The following is a 20,119-nucleotide window of genomic DNA, read 5'->3' on the forward strand; positions in this document are numbered from 1 at the left end:
GGCGTGCAGAAGGAAGCCAGGTGGCAGCCACTCTCCTGTTCAGCAGCTGCTAACCACTGACCTCACACTACCCACAGGGCTTCTGTGTAAAGTCTGGTAACATCTGTGCTATGTGATGGCATCAAAGATCATGTCTCCTTAAACACCCTTACAACCAAAGTCAAAAGGTAAAATCACCAAATAAAAAGAAATGGATGCTCTAAGGAGAACACAGTCACAGCAGAGACTTGGCACTCTCACAATGTAACAGACACACAGGAGGGTAGAGCTGATGGCCCTAGCTTTAAAGTAGAGAAGTCTTAACACCGACTGTCTTCTGGAGGTTTGGTCACTTCTCAGCCCCTGAGGAGAACTCTACTCTAGGATGGAGGCACTATAGCCAGGAAGACACCTCAACACTGTCAGCAACTATAGTTAGGCCATCACTAGGCAACCATCACAAAAGTCTTTAGATTTGTTGCTTTATAACTGTTACTCTATGTAAGAAAGCGCCTTCGTGGGCTCTGGCAGCAGAGGCCTGTCTTGGAACCCTTGCTCATGCACTTATGGCTGTGGACTTTCTTCACAGGTCACTTCACATCCTGGACTCTTCTAGGATATGAAGATAGAAATGGTGCTTATGTTAAAAATCAGTATTTGTAAAGCACCTAAAACAGTACCTAACTATCACTGTAAGTCACTGGGGACATTCACACTCACTACAAAACAGCATTATGCGAGTTCTTCCAGAACACCGCTATGCTTTGATACTATGTGCATCCTAACAGAAAACTCTGGGTAAATACCCAGACACTCCCATATTCAAGCAGAGAAGACCTACAGAGTAACAGCTATTCTCAAAGATGATAAACATGGTTAGGCATGGTGGTGCACGCCCTTGATCCCAGCACTCAGGAAGCAGAGGCAAATGGATCTCTGAGTTTGAGGCCAGCTTGCTTTACATAATGAGTCCTAGGATAGCCAGAGCTACATAATAGAGACCCTGCCTCAAAATAAACAAATAAATAAATAAGTACATAAATAAAAGAGGACAGACACAAAGAGTTCTCCTGCAGAACGAAGTTTAAGACATTTTTCTTCCATGGATTACAACAATATAAGTAGCCTCAGGATGGGCTTTTAAAAAGTGGAGAAAGGAATCTCTGTGAGTTCAAGCCTGGTCTACAGAGCAAGTTCCAGGACAGCTAGGGCTACACAGAGAAACCCTGTCTTGAAAAACCAAAAAAGTGGAGAAAGGAATTTTAAGAAAGTACTAATTTTTTCTATTATGACCAGTAAGACCGATTACTTATTCACGACATTAACAAAGCTAGTAGGTAGTCAGCTAGAAGGGTAGTGCCATTTCAGTGACCTTAAAGTTGAAAATTCCAAGAGAAAAACATGGATAAAGACAGCTTCTTAATCCCTTGATTTTTTTTTTTTTTTTAATTTTGTTGAGGTAAATAAACAGTGCTTACCTAAGCCGAGGGCAGTTCTGACCTAGGGCGTTCAGGATGGCGTCTGTGATATTGGAGCACCCAGAGGCACAGAGGGATTGCAGCTTACGGCACCCTCTGCATATGGTGATAAGACCTTCATCTGTGATTTGCTGAAACAAACAGAAAAATGACAAAAATCAATATGCACTCTTTATAAAAAAATAAGACTACTTCTGTGGAAGCAGCCTCACTGAGGAGGCAAGGCGGCCTGGACATCTACCAGATACCCCAAACCTAGGGCCAACAGTCCCCCTAGTTCCTGATGACTCTGCAGCTGTGTTGACTCTGCCTGAAGAGAGGGGTTAGACTCTTTTCAACCTGATGGTGCTGGGAACAGCTTGGGGCATGTCATGGTGAGGGCTTATCTAAAAAGCTATAAAACCTGAGAACAGTTAAAAACATCAGTCTTCTTTTCCTTTTTTTCTGTGTAGCTCTGGCTGTCCTGGAACTCATAGAGATCCGCCTGCTTCTGTCTCCCAAGTGCTGGGATTAATGGTGTGCGCCACTATGCCTAGTTAGATTAGCAGTCTTTGAAGAGTCTAAACATATTTACAAGCATAGCTGAAAATTATTAATGAAAAAGTAAATTGTAAACTGGGCGGTGGTGACACACGCCTTTAATCCCAGCACTCGGGAGGCGGATCTCCATGAGTTCAAGGCCAGCCTGGGCTACAGAGTGAGATCCAGGACAGGCACCAAAACTAGACAAAGAAACCCCGTCTCGAAAAACAAACAATTATTAAGTAAAATGTCGGAGATGCGTGTATGAGCAAACACTGATAACCCTAACACTGGAAGGACCGAGGCAGGAGGATAAATTCAAGGCCATCCTGGGCTACATACTCAGACTATGTTCAAAATAAAAAAATAGGAACAAAAAAACAAAGGAAAGGGTATATAAACATTTGTGTGGGTCTCACTATGTAACTCAGCTTGCTTTCAGTTCATGGCAATTCTTCTGCTTCTTGGCATTCAACTGCTGGGATCACAGGTGTGAGTCACTATTCCTGTTTTGTCTTTGAAACAGTTTCACTATGCAGCCCAGTCTGGTCTAGAGCTTGCTACATAATGCATGCTGGCCTTCAACTCATGATTCTCTTGTCCCAATCTGCTCAGCGCTGGGGTTTCAGTCCAGGGATGATAGGTGTGTGTCACTATGCCTGTAAGCTATTGTTTTTGATAAAACTTTTGAAATGTTACTAGGAGGAATTACTAATACAGAAGCATTATGTGATGGGATGCTTACTAAGCAAGTTTGCAAGTTCAAAGTCACCAGTTCAGGGCAGTGTGCACCTATGTACTTGAGAGCTTCATCTTCTAGCTGAAAAGATTAAAAAATAAGAGATTATTGACATTGTTTTAAAGCAGAAAAAGACTACATACATTCATCAATACATTCTCAATATAGTTAACCAAGTTGCAAAGGAACAATGAACCCCCCAAAAAAAAAAGAACAAACAAAACCAAACCCAAAAACCAAAACCATGATCCTGTCTCATTCCTAGTAGTAATAATTACCAGGATTTTTTGAAGTCAGTTCTTATCATACCAAATTCTTATTATGAATGCCAGAGCTGGGAGTACAAGCTTGAGTCATCATGTCTGAATAAGTATTTTGCTTCTAACAAATTAAATATTCATGGTAAGTTGTAGAAAGATTACAAAGGCAAAATAATTTTCACACTTCTACAACCCATAGAGAGTTTTTATTGTCTTTTTAAACAAGCTTTGGGGGAAGGAGCTGAGAACAGAACCCCAGTGTTTATCTGCTATTGAGGAGCAGTGCAAACTTACAGCGCTGGGGACAGATGGAAGGAATTGATCATAGCAAGCATTCCAATCAATATTTTTCAGGATTCCACAAATAACCAGAAGCTCAAGCTGTTGTCTTAAAGCAACCATATATCCAAAGTTCTGCTTCAAACAAAAGAACTCTTCCCATCATGGCAAAACAGTGAGAGCACTGGGAATGGAGTCTATGGTACAGCTTCAGCAGTCCCCAGTAAACGTCAGCACATGAAACTCCACTACTCCCGATCAGTTCTTTCTAATGCTACCTCATCAGTTTTGTTTTACCCAAGAAACTGAGTTTTATTTATCTTTATTATCACTTTTTTGTTTGTTCATTTTGGCTTTTTTTGGAAACAGTCTTATGATGTAGCTTAGGCTGGCTTTGAACTCATAAGGATCCTCCTGCCTCAGCTTTCAAAATGCTAGGATTACAGGGGTGTACCTCCAGGCCTGGGTTTGAGAATTTTTTAATGAAGTGTTAGACGTGTGGCATTACAGCAGGAGGTAACATGACACCTTTAAAATGCAGCTGCTGTCGACCCGGCACATCCATCAACAATTCCTGCTGGTTACACGCGCATCGATTGCCAGGACTGCCCTTTTGCCTATGCGAGCATCGATTGCCAGGACTGCCCTTTTGCCTATGCATCTCAGAGTAACAAGGAATAAAGAAGCTCTTTCTAGTACAGACAAATGATACTACATGAGTGTCTCTCCACCTTGTCCTTTCTCCCCCATTTACACTTTGGTCAGATATTAATCTTCCCATGCTTCAATTCTGAAAGAAACCCTAACTTTTGGTAAGCACACGTCTTCCCAGTCAGCAGCATCTACAAGTCCCACTTTCTTTAGGACAGACATCTTGGGAAACCTCCAAAGAGCTCACAGTCCCTCACTCCACAGAGCATTACCTGTGTGCAGCCTTTTAAGAACAAGGCCTTGAGACCCCCACAGCCTCTTACTAGTGCTTGGATGCCATCCTTGGTTACTTGGTCACACCAGGAAATGTTCAACTGCTCCAACAGTGGACACCCCTCACTTAGGAAAAAACAAAACGAGACAAGCATGTCACTACCTCTAGTCCCAAGGCCACCAGTCTAGTCTTCGTGATGTTCCTGGAGTGGGACTGTGTCACTAGGCAGGGAATTTTAAATCCAGTTTACCAACAAGGACAAAGCACAGTTGTTCATATCCAGGTTGGAAATGGAAATGAAATAACTAGTATAAACTTTACAGAGTAACCAATGACAGTTCAGATTCAAGCTCAGATTTTCCACCAAGGAATTTTACTAGTATCAAAGTTGTAGTGAACTTTTATTTAAAAAAAAAAAAAATCATAAAGGCTCTATGTATTTCTTTATCTGGGACATTTCTAGAGTACTGTTTCTGCAGGCCAAAGTGAGGCCAGATCATGTTCACCCTTTATCTACAATACACTAGCTTCTCCTTTGATTCTGCCTAGTCTGCTGATTAGTCTAGTCCTATAGGGAAGACTGAAGGCTTTAAGCTTTCTTCCATCATTGCAAACACTGCTGGAATGGCTCTAAGGACCCTGCTTACTTAGAGGAAAGTCCTTAAATAAAGCCAGGAGATCTAGGTTTAAGCTCATCTTCAACATAAACAATCTGACTCCAGGCAAGCCACTTTAAGAAGTCTGTCTGAACCTCTTAGTGCAAGGTTAGCCACATCCGGTCCCAGGCGTGCATGAATGGAGACACCCACCCCTCCACCAGCTAGTGTAGCAACACAATAAATACTCCTAAGTCTTTTTCATCTCTAGGCTCTGTGAGACTGATAAGCACAACATCTTAGACCAAGTGAGCTCCAGGAAAAAGGCACAAAGCTACACAGGGAAACCTTGTCTCGAACCCCCCCCCCCACAAAAAATAGTAATAAAATAAAATAAATGAGATCATTTGTGTGAAAGAGTCTTATAAATGTTAAGTGTCACTGTATTTATAGCCTTACATGGCAAGCAGTTTTAGACACATTGTGTATTCACAAGGGAGTTCCAAAAGGAGCCGTGTTTTACCTCATTTACACTCTCTCATTCTTCCTCTCTGAGACAGGGTCTTGCTGTGTAGCCCAGGCTGGCTTAATACTATGTAGCCCAGGCTGGGCTTGAACATGTAGGACTTCCCTTGCCTCTTTCACTCTGGGATTTTAGGTACACAGCACCATAATATACAGAGTTTGCTTAACAGCTTTTTTTTTTTTTTTTTTTTTTTTTTTTTTGGCTTTTTCTACACAGGGTTTCTCTGTGTAGCCCTCCATGTCCTGGAATTTGCTCTGTAGACCAGGCTGGCTTCAAACTCACAGATCTGCCTGTCTTTGCCTCCCAAGTGCTGGGATTAAAGGTGCACACCACCACCGCCCTGCCCCAGCTTAATTCTTAATGTGTGTAAGCACCCTAATTACTTAGAAAAGTCTAGAGTAGATTTTCAAAGGGAATGAGTATTTCATTCTTCATTCATTCGTTCATTCATTCATTCATTCATTCATTTATTTATTTTTTAGTTTTTTGAGACAGGATTTCTCTGTGTAGCTTTGGAGCCTTTCCTGGATCTCACTCTGTAGCCCAGGCTGGCCTCGAACCCCCCAGTGCTGGGATTAAAGGCGTGCGCCACCGCCACCCAGCCACTCTTCCTTTAAAATACATTTTCTTTGGGAACTGAAGGCAGGAGTTTCAGAAGTTCAGGCTAGCCTGGAATATGTGACATGCTGTCTTAAACTTTTTTCTAAATCAGGTCTGGTAGCACTCTGTAATCCCAGACAGTTGAGAGGCTGAGGCAGAAGGATCATAAATTCAAAGATTCCTGAACTATAGAATGAATTCAAGGTCAGTCTGGTTTATATATAGTGAGACACTATCTAAAAATTAAAAGGCAAAATCAAACAAAAAAATCTCAGAGACCTCTGGAGGCAGAGACAGGTTGATCTCTGAGTTCAAGGCCAGCCTGGTCTACATAATGAGTTAGAGGGGTACAAAGTGAGACCTTGTCTTAAACAGACAGAAAGCTACAACAGACAGAAATGAAAAAGGGAAGGCAAAGGGAGGCTGGGCACTGAGCTTGGGGACAGCACCCGCCCTGCACAGGTAAACCCTGGTTCCACTGTAAAGAAAACAAAACCTTCACAAACACTGTCTTCTAGAGTCTCCGTCACGCAGTTGGAGATGTCTCCTTGTGAAGTCCAGACTGGCCTTGAGCTAATGATCCCCTTCCCTAGCTCATGCTCAGCCAAAGCTGTCAGAGGACAACCTGGCTCCAGACTCCATTTTAACCACTAAGGTGTAACAACACATGCCATTTTCTCTTTTTATTTTTTATTATTTATTCATTCATTCATTTATTTATTTTTTTCAAGACAGGTTTCTCTGTGTGGCTTTGAGCCTGTCCTGGAACTCACTCAGTAGACCAGGCTGGCCTTGAACTCACAGAGATCCGCCTGGCTCTGCCTCTCGAGTGCTGGGATTAAAGGTGTGCGCCACCACCGTCTGGCTTTTTTTCTTTTTAAAAAAGCAGTCCTCTATGAACATCTACTCACTAATGGCTAACCCACACTGCTCTGCACACTTCATATTGATGTGCCCTGTGATCTGAGTGTCAGCAGCAGCAAGAGAAAAGGTCTTCTGGGAATTACAGCACACACCCGAAAACAATACTGTCAACTCCAACTGTATTATCAGTCATTTTTTCAAAGTACGTATTAATAGGCATACTACCATAGGAAACTTACCTGAGAGCTTTGAGAGACATGTTTGTTATTGATGTACAGGAAGCCAAGTCGAGGTGCCTGAGTTTGGAGCAGAACTTGCTAAGGCTAGTGCAGGTCCTGCAGATAGAGAAAGAGAAAACGGTGGACACACATTTAAGATAAGAACACACCTGGGCGGAGATGTCTCAGTGGGTAAAAGCACTGCCATGCAATCTGAAGGAGCCGTGCTCAGGCCTCAGGTCCCACGGGAAGACCCTCCCTCATGCTGTCCTCTGATCCCATCCTTGTGCGGTAACAATTGTGTGGCTGCACTCCCAGTCACATAAAAATAGTAAGTAACATTTCCGGAAATGTCTGAAAGATAGCACCAAAGCTCTATGTCTGTTTTCACTCAATTTTCTATTCAAAAAACTTTCTGCAGCAATCAAAAAACCTCACTTTTTGGTTTTTTTTTTTCACAAGACAGGGTTTCTCTGTGTAGCTTTTGGAGCCTGTTCTGGAACTCACTCCATAGACCAGGCTGGCCTCGAACTCAGAGATCAACCTGCCTCTGCCTTGTGAGTGCTGACTAAAGGCGTGTGCCACCACTGCCTGGCCTTCGTCCAGTGTTTTATGATTTGTGTGTATGTACAGTGCTGGGGGCCAACCCCTGGATCTTACACACACTAAATAAGCCCTCCACTACTGAGTCATACTCAATACCCTATATGAATACATTTAATTTTAAGATTTTCACATATATATGATGTATGTGTGTATGTATACATGTATCAAAGCATACCTTACAGCCCTATGGAGAGGTCAGAGGTCAACTTTTACTTGTTGTTTATTGCTTCCACCATGGTTTCTGGGGATCAAACTCCAATCATCAGGCTTGCACCACCATGATGAGCCCAAGAATATTTTAAAGAATATATAAGCTTGTGACTGGAGAAATGAATCAGCAGTTAAAAGCATTGGTTGTGTGGCTGGAGAGATGGCTTGTGGATAAGAGCAGTAGCTGCTCTTCCAGAGGACCTGAGTTCGGATCCCCGCATCTAAATGGTAGCTCAACATTGTAACTTGACATCCTCACACAGACATACATGCAGGCAAGATACCAATGTACATAAAATAAAAATAAATTTATATATATAGTATTGGTTGCTCTTCTAGAGGAAGGACCTGGGTTTAATGTGGCTCACAAACATCTGTAACTCCAGTTCCAGGGAATCTGATGTCCTCCTCTAGCCTCCACAGGCACCAGCTCCAATGTGGTGCACAAATATACACACAAGCTCATGACTTTGTCTTCATACCAGCTGGAATTCTCAGATCTCCAGCTGGTTTAACACAGGTGTCACTCAACTGCAGTTTTAACCTTTCTGTAGAAACGGGCTTAGTCTGCGCACTGTAGCTGCTGTTTTCTGACATAGTGCTGCTCTCCCTGGACACACGGAGAATCCTTGTCCTGGACCATGCCACTTTGTGGGGTGGGGGCCTGCTGTATTTCTTGCAGAATGTCATGTGGGTCACCATGTCGGCAGGTGCACTATCAGCACAGAAAGGTGGGCCAGAACTGGGAACATAGAGAAAACTTTCTTTTTTGAGGATTTACACTGTAGTCCAGGTTGGCCTTCAACTAACACACTCGTCCTGTCTCAGCCTCCCAAGTGCTGGCACCACATGCATGTGCCACAACATGACCTCAGAGCACCCAGAAACTAAGTTCTCACCAGTCTCCAAGATTCTATTATTTCCATCTCCCTTTTTTGCCTCAGGCTTTGTTTCATTGTTTGCTTTGCACTTTTGAGAGTGTTTCAAACTGGAAACGCAGAGCTCCTGAGTCTGTTCCCCTTGCAGGGACCATTGCCATGTCTAGAGTGAGACTTAATTGGGTAGCTGACTTCTCTGAGGGCGCCACTTTACAGTTTTATGTATTGTGTGCCCATAAAAGTTTAAATCAGTTAGTTTTAAAAAAGAAAAAAGTCAGCCAGGCAGTGGTGGCACCAGCTTTTAGTTCCAGCACTTGGGAGGCAGAGGCAGGTGAATCTCTGTGAGTTTAAGGCCAGCCTGGTCTACAGAGTGAGATCCAGGACTGGGACTACACAGAGAAACCAAAACAAAAAAAGTCTGCTGAGGTTTTGGTGGGAACTGCATGGATTCTATAAAATAATTTCTCCATTTTAAGTTGTCTTTACTTGCTCTTATTTTTGAAACTTTTTTCTTAAATTTCATTTTTTCATTTTATCACTAATGTATAGAAACAGAAATTTTTGTATATTGATCTTCTATCCAGAGAATTACTACTATTATTGTTGTTATTATTATTGTTGTTTGTTTGAGATAGGGTTTCTTTGTATAGTCCTGGCTGTCCTGGAACTCGCTCTGTAGACCAGGCTGGCCTCAAACTCATAGAACTTCACCTGCCTCTGTCTCCTGAGTGCTGGGACTAAATGTGTGAGCCACACACCCTGCCGAAGATATTATTATTATTGTGTGCATAATTATTGCGTGTGAGCACAGTGTGCTCTGGTATGTCTGTGGATCTCACAGGTCAGCTTTGGGCCCTGGGGGTTGAACACAGGTTGTTAGGTTTGCACAGCAGTGCTGTTGTACCCAACAAGTCAACGCACTGGCAATAAGGAGCTTTTAGAACTTGTTCATGAATAGTATCATTCTTTTGGTAGTTTATGATTTTTAAAAGTATTTATTTATTTAGTCAGTTTCTTCAAGACAGGTTTCTCTGTGTAGCCCTTGCTGTCTTGAAACTCACTATGTAGACCAGATTGGCCTCAAATATAGATATCCACCTGCCTTGACCTCCATGCTGGGATTAAAGACGTGAATTGCTACACCCACCCACCACAGTAACTTTAGCATCTCATATAGCTGAGGTTAGCCTTGAACTCCTGATCTTTGGTTATAGGTATTCACAACCACCTCTGAATTGCCTTATGACTGTCTTTAAGTTCAAAAAACATGCGTGTGTATGTGTGTGAGGCATCAGATCTCCTGGAGTTGAATGTGGTGCTAGAAGCAACTCTGAAACAGCGGTACACTCTCTGAGCCATCTCTCCTGGCCGTAGCTTATGGTTTTGCATGAACAGATTTGCAGGATTAATACCCATAAATACTTCACTGTTTCTGTTTGTTCATTTATTTTCCATCTGTCCAGATGCATTAAAAAACAAAACCCAGGCATGGTGGCAAGCCATGCAGTACTCAGGAGGCAGAGGCAGGTGTATCTCTGAGTTCGAGGCCAGCCTGGTCTACAGCTAGAGTTCCAGGACAGCCAGGGCTACACAGAGAAACCCTGTCTCCACAAACCAAAACCAAAACCAAAAAAATACCCTTAAACTCACTGCACCGACCAGATACTCCAGTGCAATGTGGACTAGAAACAGAGTGGGTTGGGAGCGCCCCTCAGTGACAAGGATGCATATTTAATATGCTTCAGACCCTGGGTTTAACACCTGTTGTATTCTGCCTGCCCTACCCTGCCCTCAAGGTGGCACAATTACTTTGCTTCTGACCTTAGAGGGAAAAAGTCTTTCACCATTAAGTCAAATGTTACAGCAGGGTGTGGTGGCACACAGCCATCATCTAGACTTTGGGAAGGCTGATGCTAGACTGGAATACAGAGAGGAAACAACAGCACATTTGTCTTTCTTTCATAGAACTGGGGATTAAACTGAATGCCTCACATTGCTAGGGTGGGGTTCTATCATTGATTTATGTCTCTCATATCTCTAGGTATTTTATTTTTGTGTGACAGGGTATCATTGTGTTACCCAAGCTGACCTTGACCTCGCTCTGTAGCCTAGTAAAACCTGAACTGTCCTTTCTCCTATCTCAGCCTCCTATGTAGGTATGTTTGGATTGTATAGCCCTGGCGAGCCAGGTACTTGCTATGGAGCCCAGAGCACCTTAATTCTTCTATCTCAACCCCCTGAGTGCTGAGATTACAGGTGTGGGTTCCCTTGTCAGGCACACATCAAACAAGGAAAACTGCCTAAAATTATTTGCTTAAAATATTATTTATTTCATTTTCTGTGGATCAGTAATTCAGCTATTTTAAAAGGATGCCTTTTTGCAGTCTCCTAAGATTGCCCACAAATTAAGAATGGTTTCATGGTTTTTGTTGTTGCTGGCGTTTTTTGTTTTTTTACAGGATTTCTCCACATATCCCTGGCTGTCTTGGATCTCACTCTGTAGACTAGACTGGCCTTGAACTCAGAGATCTGCCTGCCTCTGCCTCCCAGTGCTGGGATAAGGCGTGGACTACAATGCCTGGCTTGGTTTTGTTTCTGTGCTTATTCAGTTAAATGAAAACGTCCCTTTTATGATAGGTGAAGATGTATTTAGTTTCTTTTTTTGTTTTGTTCTTTTTTGAGATAGAGTTTAATGGACAAGTTATGTAATCACCGTAGCCCAAGCTGGTCTGAAATGCAAGGCAATGCTCCTGCTTCAGCCTCCCAAGTGCACAGGCGACAGGTATGAATCATGCCTGGCTAGCTATTTCCATTCAGCTCAAAAGACTTAATTTTTTTGTCTTCAAATTTCTGGGTTATTTAGATGTATATTAATTTTTAAATTCTTGGTATTTACTCAGATTTTCTTCTGTTGAAGACCTCTAGTTTAGCTCTCTAGTTATAGAAAGAGAATATCTGCTTATTATTTTAATCTTAACTTATTAAGCTTGTTCAGTCCTCAGACTATGAGAATAAATAGGCCTTGAATTTAAGATGTAAATCTAATCTAAAATATTTAGATTAAATACCTTGTCTAGAACGTTTTTTTTCTTTCAAGTAATGACAAAATTATAGAGAATAAATCAGTAGGAGGGGTCAACGAGATGGATAAGAATGGCCACAAGAGTTAACAGCTGAAGCTGGGTGATGGGCTCTCAGCACCTGACAAGCACACTAGGCCACGGGCTCCATCACCAGCACTGAACAAAAGAAAAGTCAGTAGAGGTAATTTCTTTCTGAGTTAGGGCACCAACATGGCTCATAATTCAATTTGGGTTCGAGTATCTGCTTTCAGTCTAGGGACTGCTTTGACACCTATCCCTCCTCCACCCATTTTTGTTTTGTTTGAGACAGAATCTCATTGTAGTTCAGGCTGGTATGGGACTCACTATGTAGCAGAGGTTGCCTTGAACTCATGATCCACCCTCTACCTCCCAAACACCAAGCACTAGGGTTATAGACACATAACATTCTTCCTATCTTGCTTTTGTTTTTGAGACAGGGTTTCATATTTCATAGGCTAGCCTTAAACTGGAGATTATTCTGCCTCTCAAATCCTGGGATTACAGCATATGTCACCTAAAATTCTTTTAGGGCTAGAGATGTAGTTTAGTGGTACACTGCAAGGCCCTGGGTTCATCCCTAGCATCATAAGCCCAACAAACACTTGTTCAAAGTCAAGAAAACTTAGTTCAATGTGCTCACTAGCCTACAGTCACAGCTAGAGGAGGACAGACTATGGACTATGACATATCCTCCTAAAAGTGAATACTTACGCATCTGTTGTCTTTGTACACCCATTCAGATTCAGTACTTCAATATTCCTACAATTTTGGGCAAAAGTCCTTTATGGGGAAAGAAAAGTAAAGGTTATAAATAAGGTGGACAAAATCCGAGATATAAAAAGGCATTACCACTGGTAATACTGTTGTTGGCATCTATGATGCCATAATATGCAAAATACATACTTGGTTTTTATTCCTAGATACTAGGATAGAGATCCTCAGACCCTTGTAATTTCCTGAATGACAGGTCAGAGGAGTAGCATTTGTTCTCAGATTTGATCTTTATGTCTTTGTAATAATATAGCCTCCATAAAACCACTAAACAATGAATGGGGCCAGAGCTTCTGGGCTGGTGTGATGGGGAGGGTGGCGGGCCCCAACTCCACATGGACAGGTGCCCCTGTGCTCCAGTCCCATCTAAACCTTGCCCTGCATAGGCTTCCTCTAGCTATTCATTTATGCGCTCTATAACAGACTGTTAATAGTACCTAGGGTACTTTCCTGAATTGCAGGACTCATTGGAGCAAATTAGAAAATCTGAAAAGAGTCAGGGTAACACTGATTTGTGCATAGTAATGTGGGACTTGCAACTGGCATCTCAAGTAGAGGTTGACTTCTGGGACTGAGCTGGCAGCCTGTGGACAGTTAGTGCCAGCAGTGAATGGAAATATCCAGCCAGTATCTGCAAAATCAAAGAACTGGCTATTGGGTGGAGGGAAAACAAACAAACTTTTGGATTTGGTCTGTGAGGTATGAATAGGAGCTCAACAGGGCAAAGCAGCTGGTGGGCGGGAAGAAATGAAGTCCCCACCACACACTGTTGTTTAAAGCTGTGACTGACCTTGAACTTACAATCCTTCTGCCTTAACTTCTTAATTTCTGGGGCTAAATGTCGATCTTTGTGCTAACAAAAACTAAATAATTTTATCTTTGAGTTAACAAAAGCCTTTAATCAAGGTCCCCAAAGAACTATTTTAATGTGGAACACTTTTCTATTCTATGAGCTATGTAGCCCAGGCATACTCAAACTTAGTCTCTTTCCCAAACACGCTAACCTGGGATTATTAGAGTATGCTACTACACCCTGGGTCCCCACTTCCTATTATATATTTTTGTTATAACCAATGTATATGCTTACATTTTAAACAGCATAAGAATTTAAAATCTACTTTACCCTTTTCTGAGTGAGTTGGTGCTGTCTTTACTTCAATCTAAGAGATCAAAAGTTATTTTTTAAATAGATACATTTTCTTACCTTAATGCATTGTCTCCTACTCCAAGACACCCACGAAGACTTAGCTTTCGTAAAAAGCCTCCACATCGTTTTGAAATATTTTCTACTACTCGGCCCTAAAGAGACAGTTAAGCAAAAAGATGGCCTACGTTACTTCTTTTGACAAGAACACATCCTCGTTGTTTTGTTTGAAATCAATTTATAAACAAAGAGAAAGGCTTCTAAATAAAAATTCTTCCTATGAAAATGTCAACTTACTGAGAAAGTCTTTTCAAAACACAACTCTAGTCTCTTCTTTGTTCAAGGTGTAGGACAGCCTGTATTTGAGGAACAGTGCTGTCTACTTTGGGCAGAGCTTTCTATGCATGTAGATGGTTTGCCTGTGTTAAAACACAGATATGGAAGGACATAACCTTCCACATTTACTTTCGTGTCCTTTGAAAGTACTTACTATAGTATTCTAGATATAGCAGGAACTCAATGAGCAATTACCATCTTGCCAAATGATTCTGTGGGTCATATTTTTTAAGTATATATATCCATGAGATCAGAGAATTATGAAGTAAATGCAGCATAATGGTATAATGTTAGTGTTTTTGTTTTGTTTTTTTTTTTTTTGTTTTAACTTTATGTGTATGGATTCTGGTTGCATGTATGCCTGGGTATCAGATGTATGCAGTGCCTGTGGAGGCCAGAAAGAAGAGGGAGCCTGGCTCCCTGAAACTGGAGTTAAAGAAGATTGTGAGCTGCCATGTGGATGCTGGGACTCAAACCCGGGACCTCTAGAAGAGCTGCCAGTGCTCTTAACTGCTGAGCCATCTTTTCAGCCCGATTTTGTTGATTTTGAGACACATCCCCTGTACTAAAGGCTAATATGATTACTATGTAGCTGAGGATGAACTTGAACTTTGTGTGGTGCGTGCATATGTGAGCAGGAGCACTTCCACACTGGTGGAGTGAGGAGGCAGCAAGTTCCTCGGATGCATCTGTTCTTGTTTCCACCCCCTTGGTCTGAGGTGACACAGATGCTGGAGAGCTGAGCTCAGGTCCTCATGCTTGGATGGCAAGGACTTTGTCAACTGAGCCATCTCTCACTCCGACCTTGAACATCTTTCTGAGCTTCCAGGCTCTGTCTCTAAGTGCTGGGATTATAGCATGTGCATGCCTGGATGCTGTTACACTTTTTTATTTAGAGGTAACAAGCTATACTAAAAGATTAAATGGAAAAGGAAAACATACACACACAAGAAAATCATCCCTCATTAGTAAAAACAATTTAATAATTTTAGTTTTACTCACTTTTCATTTTCCATAAAAACTATCTCCATTTTTGTTCCCCCGATAATCAAAATACACATCAAGAGCAAACACAAGTATCATCCAATAGGTTTAAGCCTCCTGACCATTCAGTAAATTAATGTAAAATAACCTGTTTTACATGAGCCAACACAGAACTACCAAACAAACCCTTCTAGTCTCCGTTCAGGACTAATGTTATTAAAGAATTTAGCATTATTTCAGGGAAATAAGTCTACTTATCCTGAAAAACTTAAGGGAATTAGGGGTAGAAAAACAAGCCAGTGGCAGAGTGTGGCCTGTCACACCTGAGGCCCTAGGTTCAAATCCTTTTACTCTCTTCCCCAACCTGAAGAAACACTTTTTGTTGTTGTTTTGTTTTGAGACATAGTCTCACTGTGCAGCCAGGCTGGCCTCCAACTCACATTGATCTGCCTGGCTCTGCTGAAATTAAAGGCCTGTGTCATCATGTCCACCTAAGAAAATCTTCTTGAGAACACTGGAGGCTTCACCAAGTTCAGCTGTATCAAAAATAATTTCTTCAGTGGAAAATAAAGATTTCTATGTCTAGGATTAGTGCTGTAACTACTAATGGAAGAAATGGGGCCACACACCATGCAATCATACCTCAATATCCCTCTGGAAATCAAACAGGTCAATTCGTTGCCAGTTGCTGCCGTCCAGAGCTAGGACATTCCAAGCCTATTTTGAATAAAGAGGTAGAGTGAGTACCGGTCAAAATGAGAACAGAAACTGGCAATATTTAAACTCCTAACTCAACTAACCAACACTTGCGAACTGACCCAACCCTTCCTCAGTCCCTCCCAACAGTATCTCCAAGCACCCCACCTAGCGGTGCAGCCCTGGGAGGAGGTGGGGCCTCTGCTCCACCATCTCTCTAACTGCGTTTTCCTTAGTCAATGGATTCACTCAGCTGCACTTTATAATTAACCAATACTCTGTCCAGCTTGACAGCCTTATCTCACTGTTTGTCACGCTGGGGTCAGGTCCGGGCCGTGCACATTAGCCAAGCACTCTACCACTAAGCTGCAGTCCCAACTGTTGCTTCTCGGGAAGGTCTCACTGTGCAGGCCAGGTGTCTCCAACCTTAATCTCCTGCTTCAGCCTCCACAGCCCTCGGATGCCAGGCCCAGGACTCAGTGGTAATTTTAAAACTGCCAACTTAAAACTGTTTAGCCATCTAGTCAATAAATTGGAGGCAGCAAGAAAATTTGTTTTTCAACATCAGGACCGGGCGAAAAATGACCTCCGTAGAAGATTATTTGTTGTAGGTCATTTGGTATTTTACAGCCTTTAAGAGCTTCCCTAATTAAATAATAAAAGCCATGTATTGTTCAGAACAATAAATGTACACACTATTTGTGCATGTTTGAGACAAGGGCTCACTATGTAGCCCAGGGGTATCTTCAAACCCAAGATACTCAAGTTCTAGGGTTATAGTTATAAGCCACTATATCCAGCTCTAGAGTTTCCTTCTTCCTTCATATATATATATCCATATATCCCCAGACAGGATTTTGCTGTGTAGCCCTGGCTGTCCTGGAACTCACCCTGTAGACCAGGCTGGCTTTGAACTCAGAGAAATCTGCCTGTCTCTGACTCCCCAGTGCTGGGATTAAAGGCGTGTGCCACCACCACCCAGTATTAGAATATTCTTTATTACAACAAATTTAAGCAGCAACTTAATGTAGGTTATACTTATAGCCATTTCTCTGAAAGACAATTTTTTTTGATACTGAGTCTCACTGTATAGCCCTGGGTGACCTTGAACTCTTATTAGAGACCCCTCAGCCTCTGCCTCCCAAGTGCTGGGATTAAGGGCTTGGGTTACCATGTCCCACTTTTCTTCAGAATTTCTCAACAAAATTCTAGATATTCTAAGAAGCCCAGGGGTAACGGTCCTACAATCAGTAAGAAACATGTTGGCATGATGGTAAGCAAGAAGCTATTCTAAAACTAGGTCAGGTTCTCACGTGGTCAATGATACTTTTCTCTTTGTGCCTTCAGATTTTTCCAGTGGTTGGTTTGTTTGGTTTGGTTTGTTTTGTCTTCTAAATAGCTAGCCATGGAAGTAACAAATAAAACTTAAAAACCACATGTTTAAGAGATTCTTGAACTAAATATATCTCTGATTGTGTGCTAGTCCTTGCCAGGTTCTTCAGGGAGCAGGAAGCATGCAGAACTCAGCCTAAAATTAGGAATGACAGGTTCCTCCCTAGAGTCTGCATTAAAAAACAAAACAAAACAACAAGAAAACCTCCAAGTGTTGGCAGTGTGGCTAAGTGGTAGGTCTAGCCCAGCATCCTCCAGGAACTAGACTCCACCCCAGCACTGGGAGAGCAAACACCTCCCTCCCACACAACCCTTAATTACTGAGAACAACAGAAGACACCGATGCACCAATGGTCCAGATTTAATGACATTTGGCACGGTTCCCTCCATTCCTTAAATGAAATCCACAATTAAAGCTCACTTGTGAACAGCCCTGGATGATGATTTCTGCTCACATGGAGTCAGAAAGGGAAATGTGCTTACTTGTAAGAATTGTATAGTTCCTGGGACAATAACTACAAAGAAATCACTACACTGCTGAATGGCAGACGTGCAAAAGTAAGTATAGCTTTTAGGATGGAGAAATTACTTTAGGATCACCATAAAGGGGAATTTCCACAGTAAGGTTTTGGGCCTTTGTATGCAGTGGCAGCGGAGTGTATCTGTGTCACCTAACACACAGTGGGACTTTGTGGGACCTCCGGGAGGGCCGGTCTACTCTAACTTTTCCCTCCTCCACTGCCATTTTTGTTTTTTCAGAGACAGGGTTTCCTGTGTAGCTTTGGTGCCTGTCCTGGATCTCATTCTGTAGCCCAGGCTGGCCTCGAACTCACAGACGCCCGTCTGCCTCTGCCTCCTGAGTGCTGGGATTAAAGGCTTGCACCACGACTGCCCAGGAAAGATTATGTGAAGATAACAAGAATTAGATGCTTAAGAGTCTTTAAAACATCCATATGCGTGTCTAAGTGCCGATGTAAAATGAACTACAAAAACAGCAAAATATGATTTTGTTTTATAATTTGTTGAGTCAAGCTTAGTTAATTAGCTGAGTCAATGCTTTCAACATTTATTTTATATTATTATTGTATATAAATGTTAGGGACAGTACATACAGAGGCTATCCACCTCAGAGCCAGGAAAAGGTCCCTCTAATGTCAACCATCTTACCCTGGAGACCTGAGCACAGCGACACAAGGTAACAACATCCAGGAAAGAAAATATCCTAAGAGAGAAGAGAGGGACAAACTTGTATCATTTTTCTTATATTCTGTCTCATTCATTTTCTCTCCTGCCCATCCCCATTATGTTGATTAGGATGACCTTGAACTTGTGATCCTCCTGCCAAAGCCTCTGGAGTGCTAGGCTATCAGGTATACAAACACCACATCTAGTTTTTTTGTTTTTTCTTTTAACTAAAAAGTTGTGGTGTACAAAATAATAGGTTTCATTGTATTGTATGAATATCGTTGTGCACTGCTCAGTCATCCCTCTGGTCTGCTTCTGTCCTCCTTCCCCACCTTGCTGGTCCCCTTTCCACCCTCAAACTTTAGCCTACAATAATACACACACAATATCATACACACATGAACACCTTCATTATCCAGCGGCAGAAGACCTTTCAAACAAATACAAATATATCCTGGGCAAATTGCAAAAAGAACTCTGTCGACATTGAATGACATGGCAGTTGAGGGCCAGCCCCTAACCTAACTGTATAAAGTGTATGGTTCAAGAGCATTAAACATGGTTCTCATCATGCAATATCTTGTCAAACTGTTAACTTTTTATTAGACAATTAACTCTCCATTATTTCTCTCTTAGCGCTTGATAACCACCATTCTACTTTCTCTCTGGGCAAAGTACTTGCTTTGATTTCATTTTTAAGTTTGATTACTCATTCATTTTATTTTTAAAGATTTATTTATTTATTATATATACAGAAGAGGGTGCCAGATCTCATTACAGAAGGTTGTGAGCCACCATGCAGTTGCTGGGAATTGAACTCAGGACCTCTGGAAGAGCAGTTGGTGCTCTTAACCTCTGAGCCATCTCTCCAGCCCCTCATTCATTTTATATAAATACTGTATTCTATACACCCATCCACGGATACTTGTGTTACTTTCCCTAACTGGTTATTATGAATTCTGTTCCTATGTACACAAATACCTGTTTGAGTCCCTGATTTCATTTATTTCAGGTACGTACTCAGGAGTAGAATTTCTGGACCACTGTTTTAATTGTTCTGCACAATTGTGATTCTGTTATGTATCAGCTGTACCATTTTAAACACCAGTGCAAAAATAGTCCAATTGCCTCGTCTTTGTTGACATTTATTACTTCTTGTTTTTAGCAGCCACACTAATGGCTATGAAATAAGAATTGGTATCTCTTTGTGCCTTTGTAGTTGGTGTTTTGAGGCAGGCTCTCATTCTGCAGGCCAGGTTGGCTTCAAACTCAGGACACTTCTGCCTTGGCTTCCCAGGTACTTCATTTAAGTCAGCAAGCCAAGCTCTGGAATTTCCTGATGCGCTTGGCCATATGCACATTCCCTTTGGAAAACCATCTATTTGAGTCCTGTAGTCATTTTAAAGCCAGGCAGTTTGTGGAGTTCAAGACTACAGCCCTTCACTCTACACAGTAAGGATTTTCTTATTATTGCTGGAGCGTCTTCTAATGTGCAAGTTTTACATTACGATTCAGAAAAAGTTACATAGTTTTCTTTCACTTCCTGAGTTTTCGGTGTCATATTCAAGAAATCATTGTCTGATACAATGTTATGAAGCCTTCCCCCTTGTTTTATTCCAAAATTTGTTTTGTTTTGAGACAGGGTTTCTCTGTGTAGCTTTGTGCCTCTCCTGGAACTCTCTTTGTAGACCAGGCTGGCCTTGAACTCACAGAGATCCGCCTGCCTCTGCCTCCCAGTGCTGGGATTAAAGGCGTGCGCCACCACTGCCTGGGTTATTCTAATTTTATAATTTTTAATTTATATTTATATTATATTAAATATTTAAT

At 41.8% G+C, this 20,119-nt stretch overlaps 1 protein-coding gene across 2 annotated transcripts in view; it reads right to left on the reverse strand.

Annotated features, from left to right (window-relative positions):
• The window catches only part of Fbxl20 (F-box and leucine rich repeat protein 20), a 65,193-nt gene that overhangs the window by 9,825 nt on the left and 35,249 nt on the right, over positions 1 to 20,119 (reverse strand). For both annotated transcript variants that reach the window (XM_036196292.1, XM_036196291.1), the window contains exons 3-10: positions 18,275 to 18,329; positions 15,662 to 15,736; positions 13,760 to 13,854; positions 12,496 to 12,564; positions 7,008 to 7,103; positions 4,181 to 4,307; positions 2,725 to 2,799; positions 1,458 to 1,588 (exon numbers count right to left, since the gene is read on the reverse strand). In XM_036196292.1, the coding sequence (XP_036052185.1) occupies positions 1,458 to 1,588; positions 2,725 to 2,799; positions 4,181 to 4,307; positions 7,008 to 7,103; positions 12,496 to 12,564; positions 13,760 to 13,854; positions 15,662 to 15,736; positions 18,275 to 18,329 (723 nt within the window). The remainder of the gene's footprint in view (positions 1 to 1,457; positions 1,589 to 2,724; positions 2,800 to 4,180; positions 4,308 to 7,007; positions 7,104 to 12,495; positions 12,565 to 13,759; positions 13,855 to 15,661; positions 15,737 to 18,274; positions 18,330 to 20,119) is intronic.

This window comes from Onychomys torridus, chromosome 8 (assembly GCF_903995425.1).
Source record: "Onychomys torridus chromosome 8, mOncTor1.1, whole genome shotgun sequence".
NCBI classification, from domain to species: domain Eukaryota; kingdom Metazoa; phylum Chordata; class Mammalia; order Rodentia; family Cricetidae; genus Onychomys; species Onychomys torridus.